This window comes from Anomaloglossus baeobatrachus, chromosome 1 (assembly GCF_048569485.1).
Source record: "Anomaloglossus baeobatrachus isolate aAnoBae1 chromosome 1, aAnoBae1.hap1, whole genome shotgun sequence".
Lineage (NCBI taxonomy): Eukaryota > Metazoa > Chordata > Amphibia > Anura > Aromobatidae > Anomaloglossus > Anomaloglossus baeobatrachus.
This window is the reverse complement of record NC_134353.1, coordinates 696,257,932-696,272,746: the sequence shown is the minus strand read 5'-3', so window position 1 is coordinate 696,272,746 and position 14,815 is coordinate 696,257,932. Positions and strand designations below refer to the sequence as shown.

Below are 14,815 nucleotides of genomic sequence, written 5' to 3'. Positions count from 1 at the left end.
TCAATTGTTTACAGTACATCTAATATATAAAGCTGAATGTGTGTGTGTGTATGTGTATGTGCGGGATTGGCATCTGCACCATCGCAGCTACAGCAGCAAAATTTTGCACACTCACACGTCTGGACCCCGAGAGCGTCATAGGCCATGTTTTGAGGGGAAATTTTAACCCCGCGCTTTAGTTATTAGCCAAAAAACCTGCCTTCATTAAAGCGAATGGAGCTGGGAGCCACAGTGCAGCCAGAACTTCAAAAGAATGCGCAGCCAGGCCCTTATATGGAATGTTGGCGTGTCACAATGCAGACAGGGAAAGAGGCAGACACAGACAGGGAAAGAGGCAGACATAGACAGGGTAAGAGACAGACACAGACAAAGAGACAGACTGACAGGGAAAGAGACAGACAGGGAAAGAGAGGGAAAGAGAGAGACAGGGTAAGAGACCGACAAACACAGACAAAGAGACAAACACAGACAAAGAGACAAACACAGACAAAGAGACAAACACAGACACAGAGACAAACACAGGGAAAGCGACAAACACAGGGAAAGCGACAAACACAGGGAAAGCGACAAAGACAGGGAAAGAGACAGACAGGGAAAGAGACAGACAGGGAAAGAGACAGACAGGGAAAGAGACAGACAGGGAGAGAGAGAGAGAGACAAAGAGATATATACAGAGGGGAAGACAGACAGAGAATGGGAGAGAAACAGAGAGACAGTTACTATCCCGGGCGTTAATACATTCTATTTATACATTCTATCCCGGGAATGTTAATACATTCTAATTTGTTAACAACAGTTATTAACCCGGGCGAAGCCGGGTAGTACAGCTAGTGTTTAATAAAGTTAGTTTGATTCACCGCAGCAGCAACAGCAGTTGCGTTTTTGCACATTCTCACTGCTTTCAATGGTGGAAAAAAACATTGCAAAAATGCTAAAAGAATTACCATGCTGCTTCTGTAAAAAAAAAAAAAATAGCAGTTTTTCTATTTGTAAGAATAAAAAAAGTAATCGTGTGCATAAAATTTCTGAAATCTCACAGCATTTGCTGGTATTGTAAACCCCCCCAGCTTTTATTTTCAATAAAATAATGAAAAAAGCTACAAAATCCGCAACATGTGAACATAGCCTTAAAAATACTTTCAAAAATCACTGTGCTTCTGATTCTGTTGCTCTTTTCCATTTTGTACTGCATCGCTTCTTTGCAGAGATATTCACATCTGTTTCTTTTGGAGCACACTATGTGAAATCTCTGCAGGTAGACCAACTGGGCATTTCTTCAGTCGTTTTTGGTAGAAAGAACTGTCACGCCTCCCTCCCAGACACTGCCAATCACAGCTCCAGTTTGCTGGACTGCTAGACGAGCTGCTGTTCTGTGATTGGCAGTCTCTGGAAGGGAGGAGTGAAATAGCATGATCCTCAGAAAAGACTAAAGAAACGCCCAGTTGGATTGCAAGCGGAGATTTCACATAGTGTGCTCCCGAATAAAAATAAAAGTGAATATCTTTGCAATACAGTGATGCAGCGCCTAATGAAGAGGAGTGGTGGAATCAAGGGAGCTTTGGGATTTTTTTTTTTAATTATTTAAAAAGATTTTTCCATAAAGTTAATTTTAATCAATAGATCTTGGAATATTAATCATTTCCACAATTGGATGTTAAAAACAAAATCTTTCTGTGCTGACATAATCTTAGAAATGTGCCCCTGCTGTGTACTATGTACTAAGTTTACTGACCGTACAGGGACATGGTCTGATCATACCACATCTTCTGGGCCAGGGAGGACACAAGAGAATAAAGACATTACAGCACGGAATACAAACTGATCATTCTTGTGAGGTACAACACCCCCCTGAATGTTTTTAACCCCTTAACGACCGCGGGCAGTAATCTTACGTTCTAGCGGTCATAGTGTTATTGCCCGCGATCTGCTGCAAGCAGCTTGCAGTGATCAGTGCATATCTCAGCTGATTTTTACTGCTGAGATGTGTGCCTGCCAGGCATGAGTGGAATCATTATCCGCCCATGCCTTTTAACTCCTTAAATGGTGCTGTCAATACGTGACAGCGCCATTATAATGGCATCGGCGGTAAACATTTACTCTCTGGCCGATACTGGAAGTCATGTGACGTGATTACCTGATTTCCGTTTTTTGTCATGGTAGCACAGAGTCATGTGATGACTCCTATAGCTCACATGACTCACTTCCTTCCTCACACAGCTGAGAGCTGGGTGAGACAGGTTAGTAGCATATCTGCTATTCACAGTCAGACAGCTGATCCATATAGTCCCCTAGGGGACCTATTAAAATAAAAAAAAAAGTATTAAAAAAATAAAAAAACCTAAAGGTTCAAATCACCCCCCTTTCGCCCCTTTGAAAATTAAAGGGATAAAAAAAATATACACACACTTGATATCACCGCGTTCAGAAATGTCCGATCTATCAAAATATAAAATCAATTAATCTGATCAGTAAACGGCGTAGCAGCAAAAAAAAAAAAACCCAAACGCCAAAATTACATTTTTTGGTTGCCACAAATTTTGTGCTAAACGCATTAGCAGGTGATAAAAACATAGCATCTGCGTAAAAATGGTACTGTTAAAAACGTCAGGCTGCGACACATAAAATAAGCGATCACTGAGCCATAGATCCCAAAAAATGAGAACGCTACGTGTCATGTACAACGTACACCACTTTTTTCAGACAAACTTCTGATTTTTTTTTAACCCCTTAAATCAAAGTAAACCTATACATGTTTTGTGTCTACGAACTCGCACCGACCTGAGGCATCACACTCACACATCTGTTTTACCATATAGTGAACACAGTGAATAAAATATCTCAAAAACAATACTGCTATCGCACTTTCTTTGCAATTTTTCCGCATTTGGAAATATTTTGCCGTTTTCCAGTATTATATATGGTAAAACTTATGGTTTCATTTAAAAGTACAACTCGTTCCGCAAAAAACGAGCCCTCACATGGCCATATTGACTGAAAAATAAAAAAGTTTATGTCTCTCAGAAGAAGAATGGTGAAAAAAAAAAGCACAAAATCAGCCGGTCGTGAAGGGGTTACAAATGTTTTACACAGGTATGCAAAATTTGGGTTTAAAATTCTTTCAAATCCAATGACTTATTCCTGTGTTTTATTATGCCGTGATTAAAAAAAAAAAAAAACAACACTTCTATTTTTAGCCATCAAATACAGGCGAGGTGAACAAGAAAAGTCTTTATCGTAGCCAAAAATGTACACAATATTATAAATAAAAATGTATTAACCATTAATTCTGCAATTTTATTGGAAATTAATTCTTGTGCCTTTTCCTTTTCTCTTCAAACCTTCTTTTGATCCCTTTTCTCTTAGGCTAGTTTCACACTTCCTTCTTTTCGCCGGTTTGGCCGATTCGGCGCACTCCAGTACAGTGTATACAGTACAATGGCAGCGCTGCAACTTCCGGGTCACATGCTCCAGTCACATGACAGCATGTGACTGGAGCTTGTCACGCTGCCATTGTAGTGTATACACTGTACTGGAGTGCGCCAGATCCGCCAAACCGGTGAAAAGAAGGATGTGTGAAACTAGCCTTATAGAAGGCCTACAGATCTTCTCAGTGAAGCATCCTGCAGTTGTCCCCATGATGTTCATGTTCCATCTCCTTAATATCCTGATGAAATCTTTCTCCTTGCTCTTCACTAACCGCACCAAGGTTTTCAGGAAAGTAGTCCAAATGGAATGTGAAAAATGTAACTTCAAATTCATCAGACAACCCAAGTCTTTGAAACGGTTCAGCATGTTCTTCACGATTGACTTAAATTTTATTTCTTTGTTGTTACCTAGAAATTTCTTCACGACTTCTTTAAAAGAATCCTAAGCCCTTTTCTCAACAGCTTTAATTTTTGTTTCGAACACGTCCTTTGAGTTTCCGAATATCCAGACCCACAACAATTCCTTCACTTTTGCTTCAGTCAGTCCTTGAAAGTTACTACACAGGTACTAAACAGTCTCATTTTTTTTGGTAGAGCTTTCACAAACTGCCTCATGAGTCCAATATTACTGTGGAGTGTTGGCAGGAGAACTTTAGTGGGATCAGATATATTTTCTGCAGCTATGTTCTTGAGTCTATGTTGCAAAGATGTTCTCATTGGCCAACTTTTTTGGCTCCAGTGATGAGTCCTATCCTGGCTGTTCCATTCACACAAAAAGCATGGGTACTTTGTGTATCCTTGCTGCTCAAGGAGCAAAAGAGAAAACTTTAAGATCACCATCTCAGTTTAGCTTTCATTTCTTATACCGCTGAGGTAAAATGAAAGATATGCTACGATTGGATGATGTGGACACCATCACAGTCTTTGGAGCTGGGTTAAGAAAATCTCTACTTACAGCAGCCAATTGCAATCTAATTACAAGGTCACACAAAGGGGTCAAAGTATGGTGCAAGAAAAAGCCTATGGAGTCAGTGTTTGTGGAAAAAAAACTGTACATGACGGATTTGTTTCAATATTTTTATTGAGTTCAGCGATCAAATGTATATAAAATCACGTTACTTTTCAAACAATTTTACCCTTGCAGAACTATGTCATTTGCGATTCCATGCTGTAATGTTTTTACACTCTTGCCCAGGAGATGTGGTATGATCAGACCGTGTCCCTGTATGGTCAGACACAACCATTACACAGTATAGAGCAGGGACACATATATAAGATCTCAGCACAGGAAGATTTTATTTTTATTTTTTTTAACCCCTTCACGACCAATGACTGATATATCCATCATGGATCGTGTGAGGTTAATCCCTGCCCCCTGCCGTGGGCAGGTCACGGCAATCCGTGCACATATCAGCTGTTTTCAACAGCTGACATGTGTGCCTGCATGTTACGAGTGGAATCGCATTCCACCCACAACTCTTAACCCCTTACCAAAGTCTGGCAGCGAGATGCATATGCGCGCGGCCATTACTTTCACTTACCGCCCCCACCGGAAGTCATGTGCGTGAGCATGTGACTTTTGGTGGTTGCCATGGTAGCACAGGGTCATGTGATGACGCCTATAGCTAACATGAGTCACTTTCTTTCAGTGACGGCATAGTGCCAGCACGGAGAGTAAAGCAGCAGATCTCGGCTCTGTAGCTGAGATCTACAGATGGGGCAGAACGATCAAATTGTTGATCTATATACCCCCTAGAGTAGTGATGGCGAACCTATGGCACATGTGCTAGAGAGGGCACGTAGCTCCCTCTCTGCTGGCACGCGCGCCATTAATCGTACTGCCGCTTTGAATTGCTGGTGCGCTAGCAGTTCAAAGTTGTGTCTGTCAGATCTGAGGAGACATTACTCCTCCCTCTGCACTCGCTGGAGCGTCATTAAGCCCGACGCTGTCGCATAACGTGATGTGGCGGCACCGGCGTCAATGATGTGTTGTGGCCGCGGCAGTGTGGGAACATGGAAGACATGAGGAGACCAGGAGCGAGCAGCGGTAGAGTGGGAGTTGGAAGGTGAGTATATTTTTTTTTGTGTGTGTGTACCGAGAGGCGACTAAAAAGCAACAAAGAAAGGATCTGGATTGGGCACATTACTGCAAGGAAAGGATCTGGATGGGGCACAGTATTATAAATAAAGGATCTGGATGAGGCACAGTACTAAAAGTAAAGGATCTGGGTGGGGCACAGTATTATAAGGATCTGGATGGGGAGACATGCCAGGATGCGGAAACATGCCAGGATGGGGTTACATGAAGATGCCAGGATGAGGAAATATGCCAAGTTGGGGTACATTTACCGCGAAGGGAAACATTTACCAGTACTGCAAGTAAAAGATCTGGATGGGGCACAGTATTATAAGGATCTGGATGGGGAGACATGCCAGGATGTGGAAACATGCCAGGATGGGGCTACATGAAGATGCCAGGATGAGGAAACATGCCAGGATGGGGTACATTTACCGGGAAGGGAAACATTTACCAGAATGGGGGAACATTTAGCAGGAAGGGGAACATGCCAGGAAGGGTGACATTTACCAGGATGAGGTACATTTACCAGGATGGGGAAACATGCCGGGATGGGGTACATTTACCAGCATGGGGGAACGTGCCAGGATGAGGTACGTTTACAATGATGGGGAATATGTCGGGATGGGATACATTTACCATGGTGGAGGACATTTACCAGGAATTGGGTACATTTACTAGGATGGGGCCATGATGGGGACAAATATACCAGAATGTAAGAAATATATGTCAGAATGGGGACATGTTTACCAGGCAGTGGCCCAGGAAGGGGGACATAACTACATAAAGAAGGGGGAGGGGAGCATCTCGTACGTCTTTATGGGATTTCGAGATGTTCAGACTTTGAAATGTAGATGCGGATTACAGGGTGAAATCTGACTGCATTCTATGCTAAAATCTGTGTCTGTAATATTCTGCAATTTTTTTCCAGAAAGATCAATCCAACTCCTGTGTGTGGGAAAAGGCAGTGGGAGAGGCTTAAGGCCGCTTTACACGCTACGACATCGCTAAAACGATGTCGTTGAGGGTCACGGAGTTTGTGACGTACATCCGGCCGCGTTAGCGATGTCGTTGCGTGTGACACCTATGAGCGATTTTAAATTTTCGCAAAATCGCTACTCGGTGACATGCCCCCCTATTCCCAATTATTGTTGCTGCTGCAGGTACGATGTTGTTCGTCGTTCCTGCGGCAGCACACATCGCTATGTGTGACACCGCAGGAACAAGGAACATCACCGTACCTGCGGCCGCCCGCAATGAGGAAGGAAGGAGGTGGGCGGGATGTTCGTCCCGCTCATCTTTGCCCCTCCGCTTTGATTAGGTGGCCGCTTAGTGATGTTGCTGTGACGCCGAACGAACCGTCCTCTTAGAAAGGAGGCGGTTTGCCGATCACAGCGACGTCGCTAGGCAAGTAAGTAGTGTGGCAGTCCGCACAATTTTGTGCGCCACGGGCAGCGATTTGCCCGTGAAACACAAACGATGGTGGCGGGTACGCACGCTAGCGATCTCGCTAGCGAGACGCAGAGTGTAAAGCGGCCTTTAGGTTCAATGTGTGGTAAGCACTCATGAGCGTGATGCCCCTGCTGAGGAGAAGAGAAGAAAAGAGAAGACTGCAAAAGGTAAGGTTAAAATCAGGATTGGTTGGCACTTCGGAAAAAAAATTAGGTTTAGGGCTACAGTTTGGGCACTCGGCCTGTGAAAGGTTTGCCATGACTGCCCTAGGGGGACAAGTAAAATAAAAAAAAGTAAAAAAAAGTTTTTAAAAATAAAAAAAACCCTAAAAGTTCAAATCACCCCCATTGAAAATTAAAGGGTTAAAAAAATAAAAAATATGCACATATTTGGTATTGCCGCGTTCAGAAACGCCTGATCTATCAAACTGTAAAATCAATTAATCTGCTCAGTAAACGGCGTAGCGGCAAAAAAATTCCAAACACCAAAATTAAGTTTTTTAGTCGCCACAAGTTTTGCGCAAAATGCAATAAGAGGAGTAGCATCTGCGCAAAAATGGTACCATTAGAAATGTCAGCGCAAGACGCAAAAAATAAGCCATCACTGAGCCATAGATCCCAAAAAATGAGAATGCTACGTGTTTCAGAAAATGGCGCAAAACTTCCCGCCAGTTTTATTTGACAAACTTGTCATTTTTTTTTAACCCCTTAGATACAAGTAAACCTATACATGTTTGGTGTCTACAAACTCGCACCGACCTCAGGCATCACAATGACACATCTGTTTTACCATATAGTGAACACGGTAAATAAAATATCCCAAAAACTATTGTGCGATCACACTTTTTTTTGCAGTTTTTCCACACTTGAAATTTTTTTGCTGTTTTCCAGTATAATATATGATAAAACAAGCCCTCATATGGCAAGATTGACAGAAAAAATAAAAAAGTTACGACTCTCGGAAGAAGGGGAGCAAAAAAAAAAACAATGCAAAAACGGAAAACGCCCTGGGGCTGAAGGGGTTAAACACATCCAATTGGGGAAATTATTATTATTCCAAGATCTATTGATTAAAATAAACTTTGTTATGGGAAAACCCTTTTCACTGAATTTTTTGAGCAAGTGACATGTTCTCTTTTAAAGGTAATCTGTCAGTAGGATCAAGGGCAAGCCCTCCGAAGGGCAAGCACGCACTTTGCGTTTCCACCGCTTTTTTGGTTTGTTTTGAGAAGCACCTTTTTTCTGCCTAAATGCATCCGTTTTGATTTTCCAGCAAAGTCAATGGAAACTGTTGATTTTCAGACCGCACTTTGCGTTTTAAAACGCTGCGTTTAATTTGCATATTTTGTGGCAAAAACCATGCGTTCAAATAAGCAGCATGTCAATTGTTTTTGCCATTTTAGGTCAGTTTTGCTAACATTGAAGTCAATGAGAAATGGCAAAAACCAAGATTCCTTCAAATTCCTGCATTTTACCTGCTTTTTCAGTGCAGAAAACATGCATTTTGGACTACCAAAACGCATGCTTTTTGGACATCAAAATAATGATTTCATATGTCCCTTTACACATACACATAATCCGACAATTTAATTTAATAAAAATATGCATTTATTGCTATTTTAGTGATAAAATGTATATTACCGCTATAATTTTATGAAATATATCTATTTTCATTATTTTTTCCATTAATATAGATTTGCCCCGTTTTTTTCTCTTTTTTTCATTTTGTTTGACTGCTTAAACTTTATTTAGCAGTGTATTGATGTTCAAAACGCAGATGAAAAAGCATGCAAAAAGCGCTGAAAACGCATCTAAAACGCGGTAAATACGAATGCATTTTCAGCGCTAAAGTTCTGAAAAAGGCAACTTTGGTCAAATCAATTAAGCCCAAAACGTGCGTTTAGAACTGCAAGTAGGAGAACGCAAAGTGCGTGCTTGCCCTAAGGCTGCTTTCACACATCAGTGCAATCAGGCACAATCCGGCGCTTTGCTGAAAAAACGCATCCTGTTTTTTTTTGCCACCGGATGCGTTTTTTCCCCATAGACTTGCATTAGCGCTGGATTGTGCCACATGGCCTTGCGTTGCATCCGTTTTTTGCCGGATGCGGCATATTTAGCCGATGCAGCGGCCGCATGGGACGTTGCTTGCAGCGTTTTTTGTCCGCATCGAAAAACCGCATCACGCTGGATGCGGCGCAATTTACAATGCAAGCCTATGGACCCGGATGCGGCGTTCTGCGGCAAAAAATGCATCCAGCGGCTGGATGCGGTTTTTTTAACTGCGTATGCTCTGTATCATACCGGATCTGTCAATAAATGGACGGGCCGTATGGAAAAACTTATGTAACGGATCTGTTTTTTTCGCCGCATCTGTTGCATAGGTTTTTGAGCTGGATTGTGCCTGATCCAAAAAAACTGATGTGTGAAAGCAGCCTAAGCCATCTATATAGACATATAGGTCATAGGAAGCTGAATGAAATGATACCTTGGTATCTGTGATCCAATGTCTTATTCCAGAGAAATCAATGATTTTCTTATATGTAAATGATGTGTTCCAGGCTATGGGCAGGGCAGTGATTTGTAGTGATTATTTCCGCTCTGAATACTTGGCGTACCCGCAAGAGAAATTGACATGCTGCGACTTGGAAAAACGCACCACAGGTTGGCTAAAGCGGGCTTTACACGCTACGATTTTGCTACAGCGATCTCGTTGGGGTCACGGATTTTGTGACGCACATCCGGCCGCTGTAGCGATCTCGTAGTGTGTGACTCCAAGGAGCGATTGTGGATCGTTGCAAAAATGTCCAAAATCGCTCCTCGTTGACATGGGGGTCCGCTCCCAGTTATCGATTCTATCGCTTTCCCGTTGTTGTTCCTCGTTCCTGCGGCAGTGCACATCGCTGTGTGTGACCCCCGTAGGAGCGAGGTACATCTACCTGCCGCCGGCCATAATGCGGAAGGAAGGAGGTGGGCGGGATGTTCGTCCCGCTCATCTCCGCCCCTCCGCTTTCATTGGGCGGCCGCTCAGTGACGTCGCTGTGACACCAAGCGGACCGCCCCCTTAGAAAGGAGGCGGTTCGCCGGTCACAGCGACGTCGCTAGTCAGGTAAGTATGTGTGACGGGGGTGCGCAATTTTGTGCGCGACGGGCAGCGATATGCCCGTTGCGCACAAACGATGGGGGCGGGTCTCATGCTAGCGGTATCGAGCCGGATATCGCAGCACGTAAAGCCACCCTTACATAGTGAAAAAAAAAGAAAAGCACAGTGGACATGAGGTTTCTATTAATCCCATCCATTTTACTTGTACTGCAAAACGCTGTGTTTCTAACCCAGCAAAAATATGCAGCGATAAAACCGCGAGTAAAGGGTACTTTACACACTGCAACATCGCTAGTGATCTCGTTAGCGATGTGAAATTCTAGATCGCAAGTATGATTTTTCGAGATCACACATGCGTAAAATGACCTATGTGCGACCTCGAAAGATCGCACGTGCGATTTAGAATTTCACATCGCTAACGAGATCGCTAGCGATGTCGCAGTGTGTAAAGTACCCTTACCACTCATCGTGGGCACATACCCTAATTCTCAGTATCAGTGACTTGAGGTTCTAGGCGGATAATAAGGTAACACTTGTTTCCTATATAGATATTCTTATATTATGTGTATAATACTCCCGAGACCAAGGAATAGTTATTTGTACCACTGAATTGTTCACAGTTTCTCCACAAATGGAACAGTGAATGATTTGTACAGGCCTAAGGGCATTCATGCATCTTGCAGCCATACGTCATGCTCAGGTGGCTGGAATATTAAATTATAGCTTATATATACACTTTAAAATGTAGAACAAATATAAAAATTACAATTACACTTATAGGCAGCAGATTTGTGGAAAGTTAGTCATGTCTAGATGTTAAGCTGAAATTATTCTGAAAGATATTCAATATAACTGGAAAATACAATGGAAACTAATAATTAAGCTATTCATCAGTGCCTATAATTCTTGGGTATTTTTTGGGACATATAGCACTTATTGCATTATTGTTTTAAACAACTAAAGGATCAGTTTCCTGATGACTAGCCATCTCCAGACACATCTTTGAGGTCATCAGCTCACTGTATGGGTCTAGTCCTGGGAACCCATTGTGGATTACCATAAGAAGAAATGAATCTTTACATGTGGAATAGCTAACCCATGTTGTTTTATTAACCTAGATGCTCCCTGGTATAGCTTGCAGAACAGGATCCCACTGTATGGTCCAGATGGCTTAATCTGGTATATGAAATGAGAAAAATGACCGCCCTGCCTAACAGACAAATGTGAACAAGTGCAAACTGTGCATGAAATATACTCTAACAAATAAACAGGTGCACTCTGAGACGCTAAGGTATGGAATACATTGAATATAAAAATTTGGATAAGCATTACTGCTCAGGAAATAAATGTAAAAATTAAGACACTTCGCTCATAAAAAAGGGCAGTTTTATGTGAGCTCAGCAGCCAGCGTCAAGGTGTATCTCTTATGCTGGGTCCCTATCCAAATGCCTCTACCGGGGCTAAACAGCCTACAACTTTATGGGCAGCAGGAACCTGCTAATAGAAAATAAAAAAATCTGGCATATAGACAGAGATTGCTTTGATGAGACAATGCCTGTGAAACATAGATGGATTGTTAAAAATTGAGACACTTAGCTCATAAAAAGGGCAGTATTATGTGAGCCCAGCAGCCAGCGTCAAGGTGTATCTCTTATGCTGGGTCCCTACCTAAATGCCTCTACAGGGACTAATCAGCCTACAACTTTATGGGCGGCAGCAACCTGCTAATAGAAAATAAATAATCTGGTATATGGACATAGATTGCTTTGATGAGACAATGCCTGTGAAACATAGATGGATTATTGTGCATTGTACTGTCATTCTCCATTCTGCTGGGATCCATCCCTGCTCCTAAATAATAGGGGAGAATATGTAAATTAAAATGTAGTAAATAAAAAATGGGTGACGGTATAAGTAGGTTGACATTACTAGTAAATTTTGGATTTTGCATAGCTGCATTATGTGCTGAGTGTGTCCATACACACCTGGACACACAAAGCAAACCATCCCCCAGCGCCAAATGGTGCCTCTATTCACTACCGATACCTGCTTATCTAAGCACAAAGTCCAACCTGACGGTAAACAATAACTGCTATGTACTAGGGACAGCGAGCGCACTTATATCAAGGGGCCACCTGTGTTCCATAGGGTCTTTTACAAAACAAGCATATAAATGTCCCGAGCGGAAAAAGATTAATGGCGTAGTTAACCTTCAGACTTATTTATAAATAGGCTGAATCAAAAACCATCATGCAACAAAATTCTATTTCTCAGTCCCTTTACATAAATGATTATCTACCTTGCGATCTTGAGGGTTTGCCATCTTGTGCAGTACGTGTATTATGTCTTAGGGTTGGTGCTGAGTGTGATGTATCATGTAGAAATATACAGATGCTTTTCTGGGTACAGGTGATGCCCCTCATCCCCATAGTCTATCCTTAAAGGTCATTTCTAAGGGCGTTTTCACCTCCCTTTTGTTCCGTGAACAATAAGTAACCCAGTTAGTTAGTTATCAACTCAGAGGAAACAAGAGGCTGGTTGATAATTTATAGCACCTTAACCAATTTAAATGGAAAGTTCATATGAAGACGAGATTTCTATCTCAGTAGACCCAAAACAGGCATACACTGTCTCCTATTTCATTCTGTAGGTTGCATGGGGCTGAAGCACAATATCTTGCTACTAAGCTAACCAAAGACCAGATCATATTCTAGAACTGGACTGAACCTGGAATTGCAAGGTGGACATGGTCAGAGGTAAGATTGATTGGTTACCCCAAGACATACTTAGTCAGGGCTGCTCCAGAAAATAGGGATTTCTCAATTCGATGCTCAGGAAAGGTTGGCTATTAACATAAGTTGTTAGAAAACGTGTAACCTTCAGAAACCAAATTAGGAGAGGAATTTAGTCAACTGTATCTGCCCAGCTGAGTGGTTTGCCCGATACAGGCAGTCAAGCAGAACATTATTGTTATGCCGTCCGTAGCAGCACTATCGCTGTATCTCAGTTCAAAGTAGCATTAGAGTGGTTAATCATCAGAGTTAATCATCACAAAAGGCAGCGGCCATTTGGTTTATAAGTGTACAAATTATGGAGGGCCTAGATAATTAGTAACCAGCCCAGGCCCCCTGAGCCCCATTGATTAGGAGAACCCACAGTACCCTGAGGAGATTCAGAGCAGGACCCAGAGCACCATAAGCAGAACGAGTGCAACCTCAACTATACGAAAGATCAGCATTACCAAAGAAGACAAAATATGGTATCAAGAAAATGGAGGGATCCCACAGCATCACAATATAAATATCTGGAACCTTGGTGGCCTAAAAAGTGGAATTGGGAGGCTAAACCATTAGAAAACAACTATTTTGAGAGAGAAAAAACTACTCCTATTTCTTAGCAACGTTCTTTATCATTCTTCCTGGGATAAAATAATAGGACTTGGAAATCTAATTTGGGAGATTAAGGATCATGATCAAAAGAGAATGTGATTTTGAAATGTCTTCTGCAACAAGGCAAATAATCAAGAGACAGTCTACATGCCATACATTAGACAATTTTGTTGTGTACTTATTGAAGGTAAAGCATAGTTTGCATGCAAGCGACTACCATCACGGTATTAGAATTCTTACATTTTTAATCTATTACATGTTTTATATACTTATCACATCTATGCGAAAAAAAGATAAAGGATAATGAAGGTGGATGAAGAAGGAAAATATTAAGTATGGGGTGTAGATATTGTAATGAAGAGTAGAGTGTAGAAAGATCTTACTGGAGCAGACGTTCCACCACGGCCTTCTGATGAGCAGCCTCCTCTGGACTTAATCTCTCTAAATCCTTAATAACTGGAGGCGTGAAATCTGCCCCATCCTCCGAACTGTCGTCTTCTGACATATGAGGCTCTCCAAGCCCATTGGGAAGCTGTACACCGTGCTCCCCATCTTCCAAACTACTCATGTCGTCCAGAGGATCCCTGGGATATTGATAATTGTTGCCATCGTTTAGAGCTTTCGTTATAGTCTCTTTAGTAACACCTGAGTCCAGCAATGCCCTTAGTAGTTCTTGCTGCAAGTAAGTAAGCTGAGACGCCATTCTTAATGTTACCTGCTAACATCTCACCATCCTGCGGTTGCAATAGGGATCAGCAGGCGGGAGCCCATGCTCTACCCACCTTCTGTCTCCTCCTCCCCCCCAAAAATACTTGCTCTGCGGCCACAACCAGCCAGTGGTCACCCCCCGGACTGTCTTCAGTGAGACATAGCAGATAAGGGACCCTTGTCACTCTCTGTTTACATCAGAGCAGTGTAAATCCTCCAAGGTTCATATTTATCCCTGTGCTTCACAAGTTACTGAACTTTGGACCCCAACTCTGCACAAAGTGCATGTGTGAGAGAGGGGGGAGAGAAAGGGAAGAGCAAGTAAGAGGAAATAAAGACAAGAGAGTAGGAAAGACTAAAAATCGGAGAATAAAACAAGAAAAATCAAAAACGAATGGCGAGAAAATGTAAGATTATAGGCAACGACTTCAAGGCTTTGGTGGGAGTGGTTAGACACCTAAAACTATATACTGATGACCAAAACAGCTTAATCTAGTCCCTAAACCAATATTGCTCAATATGTCCAGATATATACTTGTTTTCTCAAAAGCGCCCACAAGGTTATGATCATACACTATCCTGCTCATTCAGGTACGGCATATTTACGTATGAGGATGGTGAGAGTCAACTCCCTAGAGACTCAACATATACTGTGGGGTACGTAT

General features: G+C 42.2%; 1 protein-coding gene and 1 long non-coding RNA gene across 4 annotated transcripts in view; one reads left to right on the top strand and one right to left on the bottom strand.

Moving 5' to 3' along the window:
* HNF1A (HNF1 homeobox A) overlaps nt 1-14,365 on the bottom strand; it is a 30,333-nt gene extending 15,968 nt beyond the window's left edge. For both annotated transcript variants that reach the window (XM_075320633.1, XM_075320641.1), the window contains exon 1: nt 13,826-14,365. In XM_075320633.1, the coding sequence (XP_075176748.1) occupies nt 13,826-14,145 (320 nt within the window). In that variant the 5' untranslated portion in view covers nt 14,146-14,365. The remainder of the gene's footprint in view (nt 1-13,825) is intronic.
* The window catches only part of LOC142249071 (uncharacterized), a 24,817-nt gene continuing 22,664 nt past the window's right edge, over nt 12,663-14,815 (top strand). The window contains exons 1-2 of one of the 2 annotated variants that reach the window (XR_012724986.1): nt 12,663-12,809; nt 14,742-14,807. This is a non-coding gene — a long non-coding RNA (uncharacterized LOC142249071). The remainder of the gene's footprint in view (nt 12,810-14,741; nt 14,808-14,815) is intronic. The other variant, XR_012724984.1, reaches the window with a different exon arrangement.